Source organism: Anomaloglossus baeobatrachus, chromosome 3 (genome assembly GCF_048569485.1).
Source record: "Anomaloglossus baeobatrachus isolate aAnoBae1 chromosome 3, aAnoBae1.hap1, whole genome shotgun sequence".
Taxonomy (NCBI): Eukaryota; Metazoa; Chordata; class Amphibia; order Anura; family Aromobatidae; genus Anomaloglossus; species Anomaloglossus baeobatrachus.
Genome location: NC_134355.1, coordinates 604,075,938 through 604,096,262, shown reverse-complemented (window position 1 = coordinate 604,096,262; position 20,325 = coordinate 604,075,938). Strand labels below are relative to the sequence as shown.

Below are 20,325 nucleotides of genomic sequence, written 5' to 3'. Positions count from 1 at the left end.
GAGTGTGTGCTAGTATAATGGCTTAGTTATAATTAGTTGGAGTGTGCAACGCAGGCAGATGCGCTCTGCAAATGTCTTGGCACTAGTGGGACTATAGCAAAGTCCAATAGCCACGTATAGGATGCCACTAGGTACACTGAGTGTTTGCTAGTATAATGGCTTAGTTATAATTAGTTGGAGTGTGCAACGCAGGCAGATGCGCTCTGCAAATGTCTTGGCACTAGTGGGACTATAGCAAAGTCCAATAGCTACGTATAGGATGCCACTAGGTACACTGAGTGTGTGCTAGTATAATGGCTTAGTTATAATTAGTTGGAGTGTGCAACGCAGGCAGATGCGCTCTGCAGATGTCTTGGCACTAGTGGGACTATAGCAAAGTCCAATAGCCACGTATAGGATGCCACTAGGTACACTGAGTGTGTGCTAGTATAATGGCTTAGTTATAATTAGTTGGAGTGTGCAACGCAGGCAGATGCGCTCTGCAAATGTCTTGGCACTAGTGGGACTATAGCAAAGTCCAATAGCCACGTATAGGATGCCACTAGGTACACTGAGTGTTTGCTAGTATAATGGCTTAGTTATAATTAGTTGGAGTGTGCAACGCAGGCAGATGCGCTCTGCAAATGTCTTGGCACTAGTGGGACTATAGCAAAGTCCAATAGCTACGTATAGGATGCCACTAGGTACACTGAGTGTGTGCTAGTATAATGGCTTAGTTATAATTAGTTGGAGTGTGCAACGCAGGCAGATGCGCTCTGCAAATGTCTTGGCACTGGGGGACTATAGCAAAGTCCAATAGCCACGTATAGGATGCCACTAGGTACACTGAGTGTGTGCTAGTATAATGGCTTAGTTATAATTAGTTGGAGTGTGCAACGCAGGCAGATGCGCTCTGCAAATGTCTTGGCACTAGTGGGACTATAGCAAAGTCCAATAGCCACGTATAGGATGCCACTAGGTACACTAAGTGTTTGCTAGTATAATGGCTTAGTTATAATTAGTTGGAGTGTGCAACGCAGGCAGATGCGCTCTGCAAATGTCTTGGCACTAGTGGGACTATAGCAAAGTCCAATAGCCACGTATAGGATGCCACTAGGTACACTAAGTGTTTGCTAGTATAATGGCTTAGTTATAATTAGTTGGAGTGTGCAACGCAGGCAGATGCGCTCTGCAAATGTCTTGGCACTAGTGGGACTATAGCAAAGTCCAATAGCCACGTATAGGATGCCACTAGGTACACTGAGTGTGTGCTAGTATAATGGCTTAGTTATAATTAGTTGGAGTGTGCAACGCAGGCAGATGCGCTCTGCAAATGTCTTGGCACTAGTGGGACTATAGCAAAGTCCAATAGCCACGTATAGGATGCCACTAGGTACACTGAGTGTGTGCTAGTATAATGGCTTAGTTATAATTAGTTGGAGTGTGCAACGCAGGCAGATGCGCTCTGCAAATGTCTTGGCACTAGTGGGACTATAGCAAAGTCCAATAGCCACGTATAGGATGCCACTAGGTACACTGAGTGTGTGCTAGTATAATGGCTTAGTTATAATTAGTTGGAGTGTGCAACGCAGGCAGATGCGCTCTGCAAATGTCTTGGCACTAGTGGGACTATAGCAAAGTCCAATAGCCACGTATAGGATGCCACTAGGTACACTGAGTGTGTGCTAGTATAATGGCTTAGTTATAATTAGTTGGAGTGTGCAACGCAGGCAGATGCGCTCTGCAAATGTCTTGGCACTAGTGGGACTATAGCAAAGTCCAATAGCCACGTATAGGATGCCACTAGGTACACTAAGTGTTTGCTAGTATAATGGCTTAGTTATAATTAGTTGGAGTGTGCAACGCAGGCAGATGCGCTCTGCAAATGTCTTGGCACTAGTGGGACTATAGCAAAGTCCAATAGCCACGTATAGGATGCCACTAGGTACACTGAGTGTGTGCTAGTATAATGGCTTAGTTATAATTAGTTGGAGTGTGCAACGCAGGCAGATGCGCTCTGCAAATGTCTTGGCACTAGTGGGACTATAGCAAAGTCCAATAGCCACGTATAGGATGCCACTAGGTACACTGAGTGTTTGCTAGTATAATGGCTTAGTTATAATTAGTTGGAGTGTGCAACGCAGGCAGATGCGCTCTGCAAATGTCTTGGCACTAGTGGGACTATAGCAAAGTCCAATAGCTACGTATAGGATGCCACTAGGTACACTGAGTGTGTGCTAGTATAATGGCTTAGTTATAATTAGTTGGAGTGTGCAACGCAGGCAGATGCGCTCTGCAAATGTCTTGGCACTAGTGGGACTATAGCAAAGTCCAATAGCCACGTATAGGATGCCACTAGGTACACTGAGTGTGTGCTAGTATAATGGCTTAGTTATAATTAGTTGGAGTGTGCAATGCAGGCAGATGCGCTCTGCAAATGTCTTGGCACTAGTGGGACTATAGCAAAGTCCAATAGCCACGTATAGGATGCCACTAGGTACACTAAGTGTTTGCTAGTATAATGGCTTAGTTATAATTAGTTGGAGTGTGCAACGCAGGCAGATGCGCTCTGCAAATGTCTTGGCACTAGTGGGACTATAGCAAAGTCCAATAGCCACGTATAGGATGCCACTAGGTACACTGAGTGTTTGCTAGTATAATGGCTTAGTTATAATTAGTTGGAGTGTGCAACGCAGGCAGATGCGCTCTGCAAATGTCTTGGCACTAGTGGGACTATAGCAAAGTCCAATAGCCACGTATAGGATGCCACTAGGTACACTGAGTGTGTGCTAGTATAATGGCTTAGTTATAATTAGTTGGAGTGTGCAACGCAGGCAGATGCGCTCTGCAAATGTCTTGGCACTAGTGGGACTATAGCAAAGTCCAATAGCCACGTATAGGATGCCACTAGGTACACTGAGTGTGTGCTAGTATAATGGCTTAGTTATAATTAGTTGGAGTGTGCAACGCAGGCAGATGCGCTCTGCAAATGTCTTGGCACTAGTGGGACTATAGCAAAGTCCAATAGCCACGTATAGGATGCCACTAGGTACACTGAGTGTGTGCTAGTATAATGGCTTAGTTATAATTAGTTGGAGTGTGCAACGCAGGCAGATGCGCTCTGCAAATGTCTTGGCACTAGTGGGACTATAGCAAAGTCCAATAGCCACGTATAGGATGCCACTAGGTACACTAAGTGTTTGCTAGTATAATGGCTTAGTTATAATTAGTTGGAGTGTGCAACGCAGGCAGATGCGCTCTGCAAATGTCTTGGCACTAGTGGGACTATAGCAAAGTCCAATAGCCACGTATAGGATGCCACTAGGTACACTAAGTGTTTGCTAGTATAATGGCTTAGTTATAATTAGTTGGAGTGTGCAACGCAGGCAGATGCGCTCTGCAAATGTCTTGGCACTAGTGGGACTATAGCAAAGTCCAATAGCCACGTATAGGATGCCACTAGGTACACTGAGTGTTTGCTAGTATAATGGCTTAGTTATAATTAGTTGGAGTGTGCAACGCAGGCAGATGCGCTCTGCAAATGTCTTGGCACTAGTGGGACTATAGCAAAGTCCAATAGCCACGTATAGGATGCCACTAGGTACACTAAGTGTTTGCTAGTATAATGGCTTAGTTATAATTAGTTGGAGTGTGCAACGCAGGCAGATGCGCTCTGCAAATGTCTTGGCACTAGTGGGACTATAGCAAAGTCCAATAGCCACGTATAGGATGCCACTAGGTACACTAAGTGTTTGCTAGTATAATGGCTTAGTTATAATTAGTTGGAGTGTGCAACGCAGGCAGATGCGCTCTGCAAATGTCTTGGCACTAGTGGGACTATAGCAAAGTCCAATAGCCACGTATAGGATGCCACTAGGTACACTGAGTGTTTGCTAGTATAATGGCTTAGTTATAATTAGTTGGAGTGTGCAACGCAGGCAGATGCGCTCTGCAAATGTCTTGGCACTAGTGGGACTATAGCAAAGTCCAATAGCCACGTATAGGATGCCACTAGGTACACTGAGTGTTTGCTAGTATAATGGCTTAGTTATAATTAGTTGGAGTGTGCAACGCAGGCAGATGCGCTCTGCAAATGTCTTGGCACTAGTGGGACTATAGCAAAGTCCAATAGCCACGTATAGGATGCCACTAGGTACACTGAGTGTGTGCTAGTATAATGGCTTAGTTATAATTAGTTGGAGTGTGCAACGCAGGCAGATGCGCTCTGCAAATGTCTTGGCACTAGTGGGACTATAGCAAAGTCCAATAGCCACGTATAGGATGCCACTAGGTACACTAAGTGTTTGCTAGTATAATGGCTTAGTTATAATTAGTTGGAGTGTGCAACGCAGGCAGATGCGCTCTGCAAATGTCTTGGCACTAGTGGGACTATAGCAAAGTCCAATAGCCACGTATAGGATGCCACTAGGTACACTAAGTGTTTGCTAGTATAATGGCTTAGTTATAATTAGTTGGAGTGTGCAACGCAGGCAGATGCGCTCTGCAAATGTCTTGGCACTAGTGGGACTATAGCAAAGTCCAATAGCCACGTATAGGATGCCACTAGGTACACTGAGTGTTTGCTAGTATAATGGCTTAGTTATAATTAGTTGGAGTGTGCAACGCAGGCAGATGCGCTCTGCAAATGTCTTGGCACTAGTGGGACTATAGCAAAGTCCAATAGCCACGTATAGGATGCCACTAGGTACACTGAGTGTGTGCTAGTATAATGGCTTAGTTATAATTAGTTGTAGTGTGCAATGCAGGCAGACGTGCTCTGCAAATGTCTTTGCACTAGTGGGACTATAGCAAAGTCCAATAGCCACAGATAGGATGCCACTAGGTACACTGAGTGTTTGCTAGTATAATGGCTTAGTTATGAGTTGGAGTGTGCAGAGGACAAGAGGGTACAGTGGCAGGATTGTGGGGCTCTGGGTAGAGGAATGGAAGCCTGCCTTTCTATTCCCTCCTAATGGTGAAATGCAGGGAGGAAATCCCTGACCTTGGCTGCACAGACGCTGGCGCTGTTTTCAGGACCTGTCACCTTAACTCTGACCCTGCCGGTTTGAGCCCTTAAAAGGACTGCTATAAAGTGCTCTCCTTATGCTGTCTAACGCTGTGTATGCAGCGCATACAGCTGTATCAGCGATAGGACTCAAGACGGAGCTGCGACAGTGATGTCTGACACCAAAGACGCAGAAGGCAGATAATGGCGTCCGTGAAGAAAATGTCCGGTTTTATAATGCAGGGACATGTGACATGCAGATCCTATCACACATGCCGTTGCTTCTCTGGCTCAAAGTCCACTTAGCTGTGTGTGTGTCTGTGATTGGCTGACATGCTGGCCCGCCCCACAAGACGCGCGCGCTTAGGGAAGGAAGACAAGAAAAAAAAAAAAAAATGGCGATCGCCATTATAGAAACAGCAGTGATCTGAAGGCGCTGTTCACGCACACTATACACTGAAATGTGATAATAGTTTGATTCACAGAGTGACTTACACTATTACAGCGGAAACCAAGCTAGGATTTAGCTGTTTTTTGGCTGCTAGAACCGTTCTCGAACGTTTCTAGAACTATCGAGCTTTTGCAAAAAGCTCGAGTTCTAGTTCGATCTAGAACATGCCCCAAAATCACTCGAGCCTAGAACTGGAGAACCACGAACCACGAACCGCGCTCAACTCTACTGTCTACACATTGCAGGAGAAGGTGGGCGGGACTGCACGAGCTCTGGCTGTCACATGACCAGAGCTCATGCAGGCCCTGCCCACCTCCTGCTCCTGCCTCCACCGTACTCCTCTGCACTGGAGGAAGTGACTCCGTTGTCTGCTATCAAGGCAGGTAAGTATGGGACCCTGCGGAGAAATCCGCAGGAATAATTGAGATGCAGGGAAATCTGCATTATTTCCGCTGTGGAAAAAAACGCAGAATGGGCACGGCAGTTCCAAAACGTCATAGAAATGGCTGGGGACTCGCTGTACTGTGGATTTTTGAAAAATCTGCGAAATTTACGAGAAAAAAATCGCGGCAAATTCCGCTAATTTTCCGCAGCGTGGGCACATAGCCTTAGTCACCTAATCCCTGAGCCCCATTTTCAACTTCGTTTTCTTTGCAACATTCAGCGTACAACATACATGACTGTAATGAGGGAACTGGTCTCTGATTCATGTTGGCTATGTTGGTTTGATTTCTTAATGCATTTATAACCTCTTTGTTATTTAAACCCCCCTTCACATGTCCATATAGAACAGTGATGTGAAAAAATGGTCCCTGTGTCAGTCAGTGTGTCATCCATGTGTCATCAGTGTGTCATCCATGTGTCATCAGTGTGTCATCCATGTGTCATCAGTGTGCCATCCATGTGTCATCAGTGTGTCATCCATGTGTCATCAGTGTGTCATCAGGGTGTCATCCATGCGTCATCAGTGTGTCATCAGGGTGTCATCCATGTGTCATCCATGTGTCATCCATGTGTCATCCATGTGTCATCAGTGTGTCATCCATGTGTCATCAGTGTGCCATCCATGTGTCATCAGTGTGTCATCCATGTGTCATCAGTGTGTCATCAGGGTGTCATCCATGCGTCATCAGTGTGTCATCAGGGTGTCATCCATGTGTCATCCATGTGTCATCCATGTGTCATCAGTGTGTCATGCATGTGTAATCAGTGTGTCATCCATGTGTCATCAGTGTGTCATCCATGTGTCACCAGTGTTTCATCCATGTGTCATCACTGTGTCCATTTTTACCATCTACAGTATGTATCATCAGTGTTTTTAACAGATGGCTAAAAAAATAAAGAAATGTTAAAGAGAACCTGTCAGGTCCCATATGCATTATGACCTACAAGCCTGGTGATGTGTGGCCTAGTAACCCCTTCCTACCATCCGTGTGTAGTAATAATGTGTAATATGAATGTATAAAAATATGTTTTATTACTTACATGTTCCCTATGTAAATGATCGCAGGCTCTAGTCCCCTGGGCTTCGTTGGCGTTTGCATGCTTTCCATGGTATCACGCTTGTGGGAGTGATACCACGGATTTACATGAGTGATGTCACCGTCAGCTTCTTCAGATCCCTCGCGTGCGCACTTACCATTCCCGCAGCCTTGTTATCCGGGTGCTTGCTTCTCTGCTTCAGACACGCAGTGCGCATGCTCAGAAGACTCCTGCGGTTCCGACCATGCGCAGAGCACGTCTGAAGCCGAGAAGCGAGCACCCGGATAACAAGGCTGTGGGAATGGTAAGTGCGTACACGCGGGATCTCAAGGAGCTTTTAAGGCTCCTCCTATACTTTTAATGTTAATCACATTCAGCATATAGATGTCACACGTGTAACGTGGTGTGGGCGGTAGCCATTTGCAAGGTACTTGTCTCTTATGACCTGTATGTTAAATGAAGGTGGGGGTCCTGACTGGTGTGTGAACTTGTGCTATGGAGGAGCTTCGCTGATCTTGCGACTTCGGCTAGCCAGGACCAGATGTTGAACAGTTCAATGAGAGAGACCACCACTCGAAAATAAACTTTTTACTTAATGATAAATTGGTGAGGATTATTTACAGGGTGTAGTGGGTACACACCTTGAAGAACTTTTCCATCACAATACTAATTATTTCTACACAGTTAAACACAAAAAAACGCCTTAATTGTATATTTCTATATTTTTTTTCTTTCACACAAGGGTGTGAAAGAAACTATAAGTCTCAACATAGTCTGAGTATAGGTATTCAGACAAATGAAGCTTGATAAAATAATGTTAATTTAAAATATTTATTTTTATTCAAAATTAATATATTAAAATATGTAGGTTAAAGTTCTACTGTATGATAACCAGGGACATGGGATAAATAGCATCCAGGTAATAAAGTAATCATACAAACTGTGATATTATTGCAAAATATAATTCATCATATAGTGTATCTAAATGCATCAATATATCATGAAATAAACGTAGTGTGTTATTATAATCCATGCATATATAAATAAATTATAATAAATAAAGTGCTCCGTGCTGTATAACAATGACACCAGTTTATATAAAATAACGAGTGTACATTCAATATGTATAATAGTGCTCCAGATTTATAGCCATATATACTCGATCACCCAGGAGCATACTGACCACATAAACGGTAATGGTACCTACTTGTAATAGCTGGCAGCTTGAGCTACGTCCCTTTACTCAACGTACGTTTCGCCTTTCTTCTTCGGGTGGCCAATATCAGTATGGTAATGGGTGACCAAGTATATATGGCTATAAATTTGGAGCACTATTAGACATAATGATTGTACACTCTTGTTATTTTATATACACTTGTGTCATTGTCATACAGTACGAAGCACTTTATTTATTATCATTTATTTATATATGCATGGATTGTAATGACACACTGTGTTTATTTCATGATATATTGATGCATTTCGATACACTATATGAGGAATTGTGTTTCACAGTAATATCACAGTTTATATGACAGCTTTATTACCTGGCTGCTATGTATCCCATGTCCCTGGTTATCATACAGTAGAACTATTACCTACATATTTTAATATATGAATTTTGAATAAAAATACATATTTTAAATTAACATTATTTTATCAAGCTTCGTTTGTCTGAATACCTATACTCACACTATGTTGAGGCTCAATTCTACATAGTCTCAATTGCTTCTCTTAATTTGCCTGCATTCTGCTTTTACAGGTTCACCTGCCTTAACAACAACCAAGCTCAGTGCTACTGTTGAGTTTGTGAGAGTCCTATTCTCAACCCATTGCTCCGTGTATTTTTGTCTCTAAAAGGGATTAGTTTGCCAGTATGACTGGACTTAGCTTCTCTACTTCTGACGCTTTGGAACTCCTGCTCGAGCCACCTCCTGCTTACCACTCTGTCCTTTCATCTGTTTTCCTTTCTCTCTACTCAGGATCATGCTATTCACTCGCTCGGTCTCCACTCATGTCAGGGACACACGTAATGTTGCTCTACTTATTAGTTAGACCTTAGGTCTGCTTCTACTGTACACTGGGCCCTATCTGATCTCTTGACAGGAAACTGTCTGTCCCTTCATTTTAGGTCCCTCTAATGTAGGCGTCACACGGTACGATCTATCGTGCGATTGTACGAGCGTTCTTACCCGCCCCTGTCGTTTGTGCGGCACGGGCAATTAGTTGCCCATGGTGCACAAATTCGTTAAACCGCCGTCACACGTGCATACCTGCAGAGCGACCTCGTTGTGGGCGGCGAACATCCACTTCCTGAAGGGGGAGGGACGTTCGGCGTCACAGCGATGTCACACAGCGGCCGGCCAATAGAAGCGGAGGGGCGAAGATGAGCGGGACGTAAACATCTCGCCCACCTCCTTCCTTCAGCATTGATGGCGGGACGCAGGTAAGCTATGTTCATCGTTCCCGGGGTGTCACACGGAGCGATGTGTGCTACCCCGGGTACAATGAACAACGGGCGCAAAGTAGATTCACGATTCGTAACCGATTTGCGATTGTTTACAGACGCTCATAGGTGTCACACGGGACGACGTCGCAAGCGATGTCGGATGTGCGTCACAAAATCCGTGACCCCAACGACATATTGCACGATAGATCATCTCATGTGACGCCCACATAAAACTGGGCTAGTCCAAAACATTAACTCTAAAGGGGGCTTTACACACTACGACATCGCTAATGCGAACTCGTTGGGGTCACGGAATTGGTGACGCACATCCGGCCGCATTAGCGATGCCGTTGCGTGTGACACCTATGAGCGATTTTGCATCGTTGCAAAAACGGGCAAAATCGCTCATCGGTGACATGGGGGTCCATTCTCAAAAATCTTTACTGCAGCAGTAACGAGGTTGTTCCTCGTTCCTGCGGCAGCACACATCGCTCCGTGTAACACCGCAGGAACAAGGAAGCTCTCCTTACCTGCCTCCCGGCCACAATGCGGAAGGAAGGAGGTAGGCGGGATGTTACGTCCCGCTCATCTCCGCCCCTCCGCTTCTATTGGGCGGCAGTTCAGTGACGCAGCTGTGACGTCGCTGTGACGCTGAACTAACCGCCCCCTTAGAAAGGAGGCGGTTTGCCGGTCACAGCGACATCGCCGGGCAGGTAAGTATGTGTGACATGTCTGGGCGATGTTGTGCGGCACGGGCAGCGATTTGCCCGTGTCGCACAACAGATGGGGCGGGTACCCACGCTAGCGATATCGGTACCGATATCGCAGCGTGTAAAGTAGCCTTTACTCTTCCTACTCTCGACAAAACACAATTTATCACCAATAGCGCATGTTACAATACACATTACACACCATAACAATACTTGTGTCTTCAAGGCAGAAAATGGGCAGTATGTCCATCTGTTAACACATGGATGGCTCACAAATGCCATCCGTATGCTTTTTCTTGTCTTTTTATGGACACATAAGACTTGTATTTGCATTTGTCATTCGTGTATGTACTGGAAACCCTGACATGTGAAGGAGGTCTTAAAAAAGTTTAATTGGTAATGTAGTCTGATGAACTGGATTACGTTTGGTTTGGCAGGAAAACTATGGTGTTTTAACTATATAATGACTCATTCAGAAGTTGGATTTTTTAGTCCAAGTGCTATCTGTGGTTTTCACTTTTATCTGTGATAGTCTTTAGGTACTTTCACATGTCCATGACTTTTTGCGCACCATGCGATCAAAGTAAGATTGCAATGACATGTCCAACTTGGATCCACGGGCCAAGAAAAAATATTGAATGCAAATGTAAGAGTCAGTGAAAAAAATTGGATCTCACTCAGATGTGATCTGATTTTCATGGACTGTCAGAAAGGAGAAGGTTGAAAAACTTTTTTTCTCTGCGTTTGAAAAAAACTGATGACATTTGAACAAAATTCTGATTGAACTCTGATCAAAGTCTGATCCAAAAAATTGGTCGTTATTTTTAGTACATGAAGAAAATCGGACGTGTAAATGAGGCCTAAGGGTGGATTCTCACATTACGGATTTTGTTGCAGAAAATTCTGACTAAGTATCAGTTTCAGTTGCCAAGACTTGATTTGTTTAATATGAATTGGATAATTTCAGAACTTTCACATCAAAAACTAAACATGGGAATTCACCTTAAAGAGAATCTGTCACTTCTTTGACCTTTTTAAACTATTAATATGGGCATACAGGTCATATAGAAGTCTGAAAAATGTCCTACCTGTCTGTCTCAGAAGCCTTGTTCTGGAAAAAATATTCTTTTATCACTTTATGTAAATGAGCTCTTCCAGGCTATGGGGCAGATGCTAACTCCGCCTCCACAGATTATTTTTAAATAAAAGGGGCATTACCAGTGTGAGACAAGTAACTGACACAGAACAAGAGAAATGAAATTTGACTTCTTGCAAACATATTTTTTGCATTTCCCTGAGCGCTCTTTCATTGTAACAATATTGCAACACTGTCTGCCTGTGAAATAGAGGATCAATCTGAGAGACACCTGCAGATGTGTCAATTAGGGTACAGTTCCAATTGCGCATAGCTTCCGATGCGAGAGCATTGGAAGCGATATGCTAATGTCCCTCTGCTGCACGTTTAGGCTGAGGGTCATGCGACTGTGATGGGATCTTGCGATCATATCACAGCTGCAGAGAAGAGGGAGGGAGCACTTTTTCCCCATCTCCTCCCCGGCCTGCCCAGCATACATCGCACTGCAGTCGGATGACATGCGTGTGCAGTGCGATGTTTCACATGCTCCCATAGACTTGTATGCGGGTGCGTGAGCCGAGACTCGCTGTCAAACGCTGCATGCTGCGATTCATTCCGTATGCCACTATGGCATGAGAAATCAATCGCAGATGGACACTGCACCATAGTTTTGCACTAGAGTGAGAGCAATCTGATGTTTTATTGGATTGCACTCGTCTGTGCAAAACGCAAGTGGAACCGTACCCTTATAATCACATACAGCTCTGCAGAGAGCAACCATCACATTGATAATGCTCCTTTTATTTAAAATAAGCTCTGAAGGTGGAGTTATCTTCCAGGCAGCATCCGCCCCATAGCCTGGAAGAGCTCATTTACATAAAGTGATAAAAGATGATTTCTGTTATGAGGCATACAGTTGACGATTGACTATATGACTCTTCTCAGCATTTATAACTTGTATGCCCATATAAATAGTTTAGAAAAGTGAAAGTGGTGACAGATTCCTTTTAAGGCCAAGTTCACATTGTTTCTTTGGTACACATCGGTGGTTGTATCTGAAGCACTGAAAAAAATGGTTTGGGGTGTAATCACAGATGGGACAATGGAGGTTAATGGAGTAGATGGAATCACTTTTTGTTGTGTCTGGCTTTATATTCAACAGAGTCCACCTTTTTGAAGTAGTTGCAGTGTTAACTATTTAGTAATGATAAATATAATAAATAATTGTTCAAATAAAATCATTTTTAGAAAATATATAAATATATTTTGTTTCTATTTCTAAAATAGATAATTTACATTTACATATAATATACAAGGTTAATCTGCAAAATATTGACAAGTCGACAAAATAAAAACTACATATATTTTTTCAAAGTTACAAAAATATATTAATAATGCCAATATTTATCAGTTATGTTTTAATGTAATCACAAATATATATATATATATATATATATATATATATATATATATATACTAACTGTACTACCCAGCTTCGCCCGGGTTAATAACTGCTGTTAACAAAATAGAATGTATTAACAAAAATGTATTCTGCACACAAAAACCACAAAACAAATGGATATAAATGTAATTATTAAAAGGCAGAAACTAAGCTAATAGAAGCATTTCACAACATATATTTCAACACCACAGATATTCCACACAGATTTAACTAAATTGGCCAAGTAATGTGCTCCATCTGTCTCTTTCCAGATCTGTCTCTTTCCCCGTCTGTCTCTTTCCCCGTCTGTCTCTTTCCCCGCCTGTCTCTTTCCCCGCCTGTCTCTTTCCCCGCCTGTCTCTTTCCCCGCCTGTCTCTTTCCCCGTCTGTCTCTTTCCCCGTCTGTCTCTTTCCCCGTCTCTCTCTTTCCCCGTCTCTCTCTTTCCCCGTCTCTCTCTTTCCCCGTCTGCCTCTTTCCCCGTCTGCCTCTTTCCCCGTCTGCCTCTTTCCCCGTCTGCCTCTTTCCCCGTCTGCCTCTTTCCCCGTCTGCCTCTTTTCTCATCTGCCTCTTTTCTTGTCTGCCTTTTTTCTCATCTGCCTCTTTTCTCGTCTGCCTCTTTCCTCGTCTGCCTCTTTCCTCGTCTGACTCTTTTCTCGTCTGCCTGTCTCTGTCTATTTCTTTGTCTGTCTCTATCCCAGGTCTGTCTCTTTCCCCGTCTGTCTCCCCGTCTCTTTGTCTGTGTCTTTTCCTGTCTGTCTCTTTCCCTGTCTGCCTGTCTTTGTCTGTCTCTGTTTCTCTGTCTCTTTCCCCATCTGTCTCTATTAAGGTCTGAGTCTTTCCCCGTCTATCTTTGTCTGTCTCTCTGGCTGTCTCCTTCCCTGTCTGCCTGTCTCTGTCCCTGTCTGCATGTCTGTCTGTCTCTTTCCCCATCTGTCTCTTTCCAGGTCTGTCTCTTTCCAGGTCTGTGTCTGTCTGTCTCTTTCCCCGTCTGTCTGTCTTTTTCACCGTCTGTCTGTCTGTCTCTTTCACAGTTTGTCTCTGTCTGTCAATTTCCCTGTCTGTCTCTATCTCTCTGTCTCTTTCCCTGTCTGTCTCTCTCTGTCTCTTTCTATCCATCTCCCCACCGACTACTTATCACCTCACATATAAGCTTCTTATACTATGAATATCTTTTGTTCCTATAGCAACAACTCACAGCTCCTACTAATAACCTGTAGTTCTAGGCTCCATTTACTTTAATGAAGGAATGATTTTTGGAGAGTAACTGTAAAGCGTGGGGTTAAATTTTCCTGTCAAAACATAGTCCATGACGTGTGAGTGTGCATAATTTTGTGCGACAGTGCAGATGCTAATCCCAGACATACACACACACACACACACACACACACACACACACACACACACACACATACACACATTCAGCTTTATGTATTAGACATATATATAATATATATATATATATATATATAACTAATCCATGTAACTTTACCTGGTTGATCTTTAAAAATTTTAGATATAACAACGGGCACTTTATGTTGTGCTCCACCCTGAAAAGAAAGAGAAAACAATATTATATACACCAATTATAATTATATTATACACGTGCAGTATTATTGTTTTCCAAGTGTAGTGTTTTGAATTGAAACTAATCCCTATTCAAGTGAGGTGAGATATCACACTCCATCCATAGACAAGAGAGATTCTGGGGGGGAAAAACAGCTACAGTATATCCCAAAAGTGAGTACACCCTATCACATTTTTGTAAATATTTTAGTATAGCTTTTTATGGGATAGCACTGAAGTTATGACACTTTGATATAATGTAAAGTAGTCAGTGTACAGCTTGTATAATAGTGTAAATTTACTGTGCCTTCTAAATTACTCAACACAGCCATTAATATCTATACTGCTGGTAACATAAGTGAGTACACCCCTAAGTGGAAAATTGTGCCCAAATGTCAATATTTTGTGTGTCCAGTAGTGATTAGTGAGCACTAATATGCTTGAGTGCTCAGTACTTGAATCGAGGAGGTTGGATGCTTGGATGGGAAACTCATGCATTCTCCCCCCCAGTGTCATGTGACTCATTAGTGTTACAAGGTCTCAAGTGTGACTGGGGAGCAGGTGTGTTACATTTGGTGTTATCGCTCACACACTGTCTCATACTGGTCACTGGGAGATCAACGTGGCTCCTCATGGCAAATAATTCTCTGAGGATCTGAAAAAAAGCATTGTTGCTCTACATAAAGATGCCCTAAGCTAAAAGAAGATTGCCAACACCCTGAGACTGAGCTGCAACATGGTGGCCAACACCATACAGTGGTTTAACATGACAGGCTCCACTCAGAACAGGCCTCACCATGGTCGACCAAAGAAGTTGACTGCATGTGCTCAGCATCATATCCAGAGGTTGTCTTTTCAAAATCGAAGTATCATTGCTACCAGCATTGTAGCTGAGATTACAGGAGTGGAGGGTCTGCCTATCAGTGCTCAGGCCATATGCTGTGCACTTCCTCAAATTCGTCTGTATGCCTGTCATCCCAGAAGGAAGACTCTTAAAGATGATGGAAAAAAAATCCCGCAAACAGTTTGCAGAAGACAAGCAGGCTAAGGACATGGATTACTGGAACCATGTCCTCTGGTCTGATCAGGTATTACTTACAGCAAAGATGGGCTGTAGTGTGTAAATCGCCCAGGCCAAAAACTAATACTCTACCAGGATACAGCCAAAGTGGAAGCATCACAGGTGCAGGAGGAGCAAATCACACACACACCTCCATGAAATGGTGTGATTTGCTCCTCCTGCATTCCTCTTTTTGTTGCTATTTTTATATCTGGTCTGATCACTCCACGATACATTTGTTTGGTTCAGATGGTGCCAAGCATGTGTGGGGCAACAAGATGAGGAGTACAAAGACCACTGCCTTGCAAAAGAAACTGAGGGTAAAGGTGCTGAACTGGCTAAGCATGTCTCCAGACCTAAACCCTATTGCTCACCTGTGGGACATCCTCAAACTGAAGGTGGAAGGGCGCAAGGTATCTGACTTCCACCAGCTCTGTGATGTGGTAATGGAGGATGGAGCAGGATTCCAGTGCCTCCTGTGAAGCTTTAGTGAACTCCGTGCCAATGAGAATGAAGGCAGTGCTTGAAAATAATGGGGCCACATAAAATATTGACACTTTGAGCACAATTTGGTCATTTTCGCTTAGGGTTTACTCACTTTTGTTGCCAGTGGCTTTGAAATTAATGGCTGTTGAATTATTTAGATGCCACAACAAATATACACATTTAATGTACACTGACTACTTTATATTGTATCAAAGGGTCATATCTTCAGTGTTGTCCCATGAAAATATATAAAATATTTCCTAAAATGTGAGGGGTGTACTCACTTTTGTTATATACTGTAACTCTAGTAGTTGTTATTTCTATTTATGGACTATACACAGGATATTGATTTCTGTTAGGCACTATGCGTCTATATGACACTATATATGCTATTGTGGCGCCCTAGGACCTGGTCGCCACAACGGCATTGCCCTCCTGAGGGTTAATGCTGAGCCTGGAGGTAATGGGGAAATCTACTGGCCAGTAAGTTAACATCCACCGCAGTTTCTCCCTCAGGCCAGTAGGGGGAGCTCTGAACCTGAAGTTTCAGGGAGCTTCCTTAAGCCTGACCTGGGGGAGGAGTTAGTAGTCTGTAGGGAGCAGTAGAAGTGAACAGACGCAGAGTGAGCTGTCCTGTGAATCTGGGGCCTAGAGCTGGAGCAGTTTGGCCCAGAGAAGCAGGAGTAGCTGAGAGGCAGCGGAGAGACTCGGACATCGGAGTCTGTGGTTGCCAGGGTATAAAATCCGTCCCTGGTAGCCGAATCCGAAGGGCAGGAGAGCTGCAAGCCCCTGGCCCAGACACATCCAAGGTACAGCTGCAGCATCAGGGCCCGGTGTGGACCCCAGCGGGGAAGCACCAGAGAGTGGGCCTGCGCAGCCACCTACAGAGGGAAGGGACGTGCCATTGGTCCCAGCAGCGAAGAGGGCCATTGCTGGATTCAGAGAAGCAGGGTCCTATCATCACCAAGAAAGGTACAGGAGTAGGCCTCATACTCAGCTGGCCAGAAAGATCACCCCAAGTACTTCCAGGCCGACCGGATCCCCATCACCACCTGTAACGGTCTCCCAGGACTGGACTGTTCCCAGAGTAAAAGAGGAAAAGGTAAAGAGACTGTTGTTTGTGCCTGGTTCTTTCCTCGCCTGTCGGCCCTGCACCGTGTTAGTCACACAGCACCATAGACTTTCACAAGCACCAACTGTGCCCCGGGCATTGCTCCACCTGTGGGGAGCAGTACTACCATAGCTGCTATATCATCATCCCGGAGGCCTCACACAGCAGCGGCGGCTTAATAGCCGCATGCCACAGGTGGCGTCACGAACACAACCATTAACAAGCAAGCCACATATTCAACTGACACCCACCAGGGCCACGGAGCCGGGCCCAGCCACCACTGACTACCACCGGACTAGTCCGGCCCGGCACCGGGTGTCCCATAGCCCTGGGGTGGGCGAGTCAACTTTTGGCGTCACGAACAGGATCTCGTGCCCGGTCCCACCGGGTACTGTGCGCCTGCCGGAATTGTGCTTAAAAGACTGTGTACTGGCTGCAGACCACCGCCGCCATTAGCCTCGCCGAGCGCAGGAAGAAGGGGGGCGTGCCTGACAAAAAGCGCGAAGGGAGCGCGCCATCAGAGCAGAGCGCTGTTAACCCCGCGCGACCCGGAAGAAAATTTGAAAAGTGAACGGAGCCTGGTAAGGTTCACTAAGGGGGAGGAAGATGTCCGACTCGGAGGGAGAGCAGGTGGCTGCCATAGCCCGAGACGCCGCAGCACCAGCAGAAGCAATCCCAGTCGCCGTCGCCCCGGCCCCCACTGTAGCGCCGGTAATGCCGATCACCATGCCGTACATACCGGGAGCAGAATGGCTGCCGCAGTACTCCGGGGAGTCCCATACCTTGAGTGACTTCAGAGAAAGCCTGCACAGCTTATTCCGGGTGTATCCGCTGACTGAGAGCCAGAAGGTGGGCATAGTAATGGGACAGCTAGCCGGCGCAGCCCAGCGTGAAGCGAAGTCCTGGCCTGATACAGATAAAGGGACAGCAGCCCAGATACTGGCCAAGCTAAAGAGTACGTTTGACACCCGCACCGCAGCAGAGATAAAGATGAGATTCTTTGGGTGCAAGCAGCGGGCCACAGACAGCATAAGGGACTATGCCTTAAACTTGCAGGAGGCCCTGAAAGCAGTTAAACAGGTGGATCCAGAGAGTGTACGTGAAGAAGACAAACTCCTAACCGAGCAGTTCATAGAGGGGCTCCTGTCAGATGCCCACAGGACCCAACTGCGTATCCTGGTCCTGCAGAACCCTGCTCTGGACTTTGCCAAGTTTAAGGACCAGGCCATCAGGGTACTGAGAGAATCTACACCGAATGACCCAGTACCCCTCCGGCCTCTTGCTATCACGTACCCCGGGGTGGTGCCTGCAACACGAGCCACTGCAGGGGCTGAGGCGCAGTCCCTGGATAAGGATCCCACTGCAGAGCTCAGACAGCAGTTCCAGGAGCTGACCAAGACTGTGGCTGCCCTTGCCAAGACCGTGCAGTCTCTACAAATGACCCCCTCGCCTGCAAAAATCGAGTTGGCCTCCAGCCCAGAGGACGTCCCATGGATGCGACAGAGGAGGATTCCGCCGACCCGAGGCAGAGACACAGACCGGTATGATTCAACAGGACAACCGATCTGCCGCCACTGCAACCAGGCGGGCCACATTGCACGACGCTGTCCTTTAAATGGGCTGAGCCTGGGGCCAGGAGCCAACCCCCAGGTGTAAGGAAGCCCGGCTCAACCCCCAGCCGCAGCAAGTATGTGGGAGGACGACCGGTCCTTCCCATTGTGCTGGATGGGATCCCTTTGAATGCCCTCCTGGATACGGGGTCCCAGGTAACAACCATCCCCCACAAACTGTACAAAAGATATTGGGCTGATTCAGACATTGACCATGGCCCAGATGATGATTTAACAATTGTGGCCAGTAATGGTCAGCCCTTACCTCAAATTGGGTACAAAGAAGTAACCATTAAAGTGGGGCGGGTGGAATTGCCATGTCAGGGGATGATAATTGTAGATATTGATCGCAAAGAATCTGACCCACTGCTAACCATTGGTACAAATGTGATAGAAAATTGTATTGCCGAAGTGATAATTTTGTTGCAACAGGCGTCTGAAACTGCCAGCTCCGGGCAGCAGCGTGTCCTACAGAGGGAGATCAGAGCCCTGATGAGGAGGCAGCAGGTAGAGCTGGCCGGAGGAGAAATTGGCAGTGTGAGGGTAAGTGACCCCCTTCCCATTGCAATACCCCCAAGAAGTGAAATGTTGATATGGTGTCGGGCAGCAATAGGCCTCAGGGGTCAGGATTACCATGCCTTGGTAGAACCGGTGTATTCAGACAGTAGGCCTGGAGTCCTGATAGCCAGAGGGGTAGCGGACGTCCGCAAGGGGAGAGTGCCCGTCCGTGTCTTGAATTGTGGGGAGGAGGAGGCCAAATTGCCCCGGTACGCCACTGTAGCAAAACTGTACACTGTCAGCAACAATACCATTAAAGCAGTGGAACCCTTGATCCCGTCCGACCAGGCGGAAGACAATGGCTCCAAGGGGCAGCCGGAAGACTGGTGCCAAAAATTACATGTAGGCACCGACTCCACCCCCTCGCACCAAAAGCATGGGGTTTACCGGGTGGTACAGGAGTACGAGCGGGTCTTCAGCAAACACCCCCTAGATTTTGGGCAGGTGAAAGGGGTTAAACATCAAATCCCCACGGGTGATCATTATCCCATTAAAGAGAGATACCGCCCTGTACCCCCCGCACAGTATCAGTGTGCCAAGGAAATGTTACGGGAAATGAAGGAGGCTGGGGTTATCAGAGATAGTTGTAGCCCCTGGGCAGCTCCACTAGTGCTCGTAAAGAAAAAAGATGGTACGATGAGAATGTGTGTAGATTACAGGCAAATTAACCGCATTACACATAAAGATGCTTATCCACTGCCCAGAATAGAGGAGTCCCTAACAGCCTTAAAGTCAGCTAACTATTTCTCCACCTTGGATCTCACCAGTGGGTATTGGCAGGTTCCCGTGGCAGAGGCGGACAAGGAGAAGACTGCATTCACGACACCAATGGGCCTCTGTGAGTTCAATTGTATGCCATTCGGGCTCTGCAACGCCCCAGGGACATTCCAAAGGTTGATGGAGTGCTGCTTGGGCCACCACAACTTTGAAACCGTGCTGTTGTACCTGGATGACGTCATAGTCTACTCCAAGACTTATGAGGACCACCTGAAGCACTTAGCAGAAGTGTTTGAGTCCTTGTCGAAATATGGCCTGAAGATCAAGCCGTCCAAATGTCACCTCTTGAAGCCAAAGGTACAGTACCTGGGTCATGTGGTCAGCGCAGAAGGTGTGGCACCTGATCCGGAGAAAGTCACTGTAATCAAGGACTGGCCAAGACCCACCACAGTGAAGGAGGTGCGGCAGTTCCTTGGACTGGTGGGCTACTACCGAAGGTTCATTGATGGTTTCACCAAGATAGCAGCGCCCCTTCAAGATCTCCTGGTGGGCCAGCCAAAGCAGGCTAAGAAGCAGAGCCCTCCATTTGAATGGAGCAGCCAACTGGAAACATCCTTTGTCCGGCTG

General features: G+C 45.8%; 1 protein-coding gene across 2 annotated transcripts in view; it reads right to left on the bottom strand.

The window, feature by feature from the left end:
- The window catches only part of SNTG2 (syntrophin gamma 2), an 873,134-nt gene that overhangs the window by 420,438 nt on the left and 432,371 nt on the right, over positions 1–20,325 (bottom strand). For both annotated transcript variants that reach the window (XM_075341061.1, XM_075341060.1), the window contains exon 4: positions 14,083–14,140. In XM_075341061.1, coding sequence (XP_075197176.1) covers positions 14,083–14,140 — 58 coding nt within the window. The remainder of the gene's footprint in view (positions 1–14,082; positions 14,141–20,325) is intronic.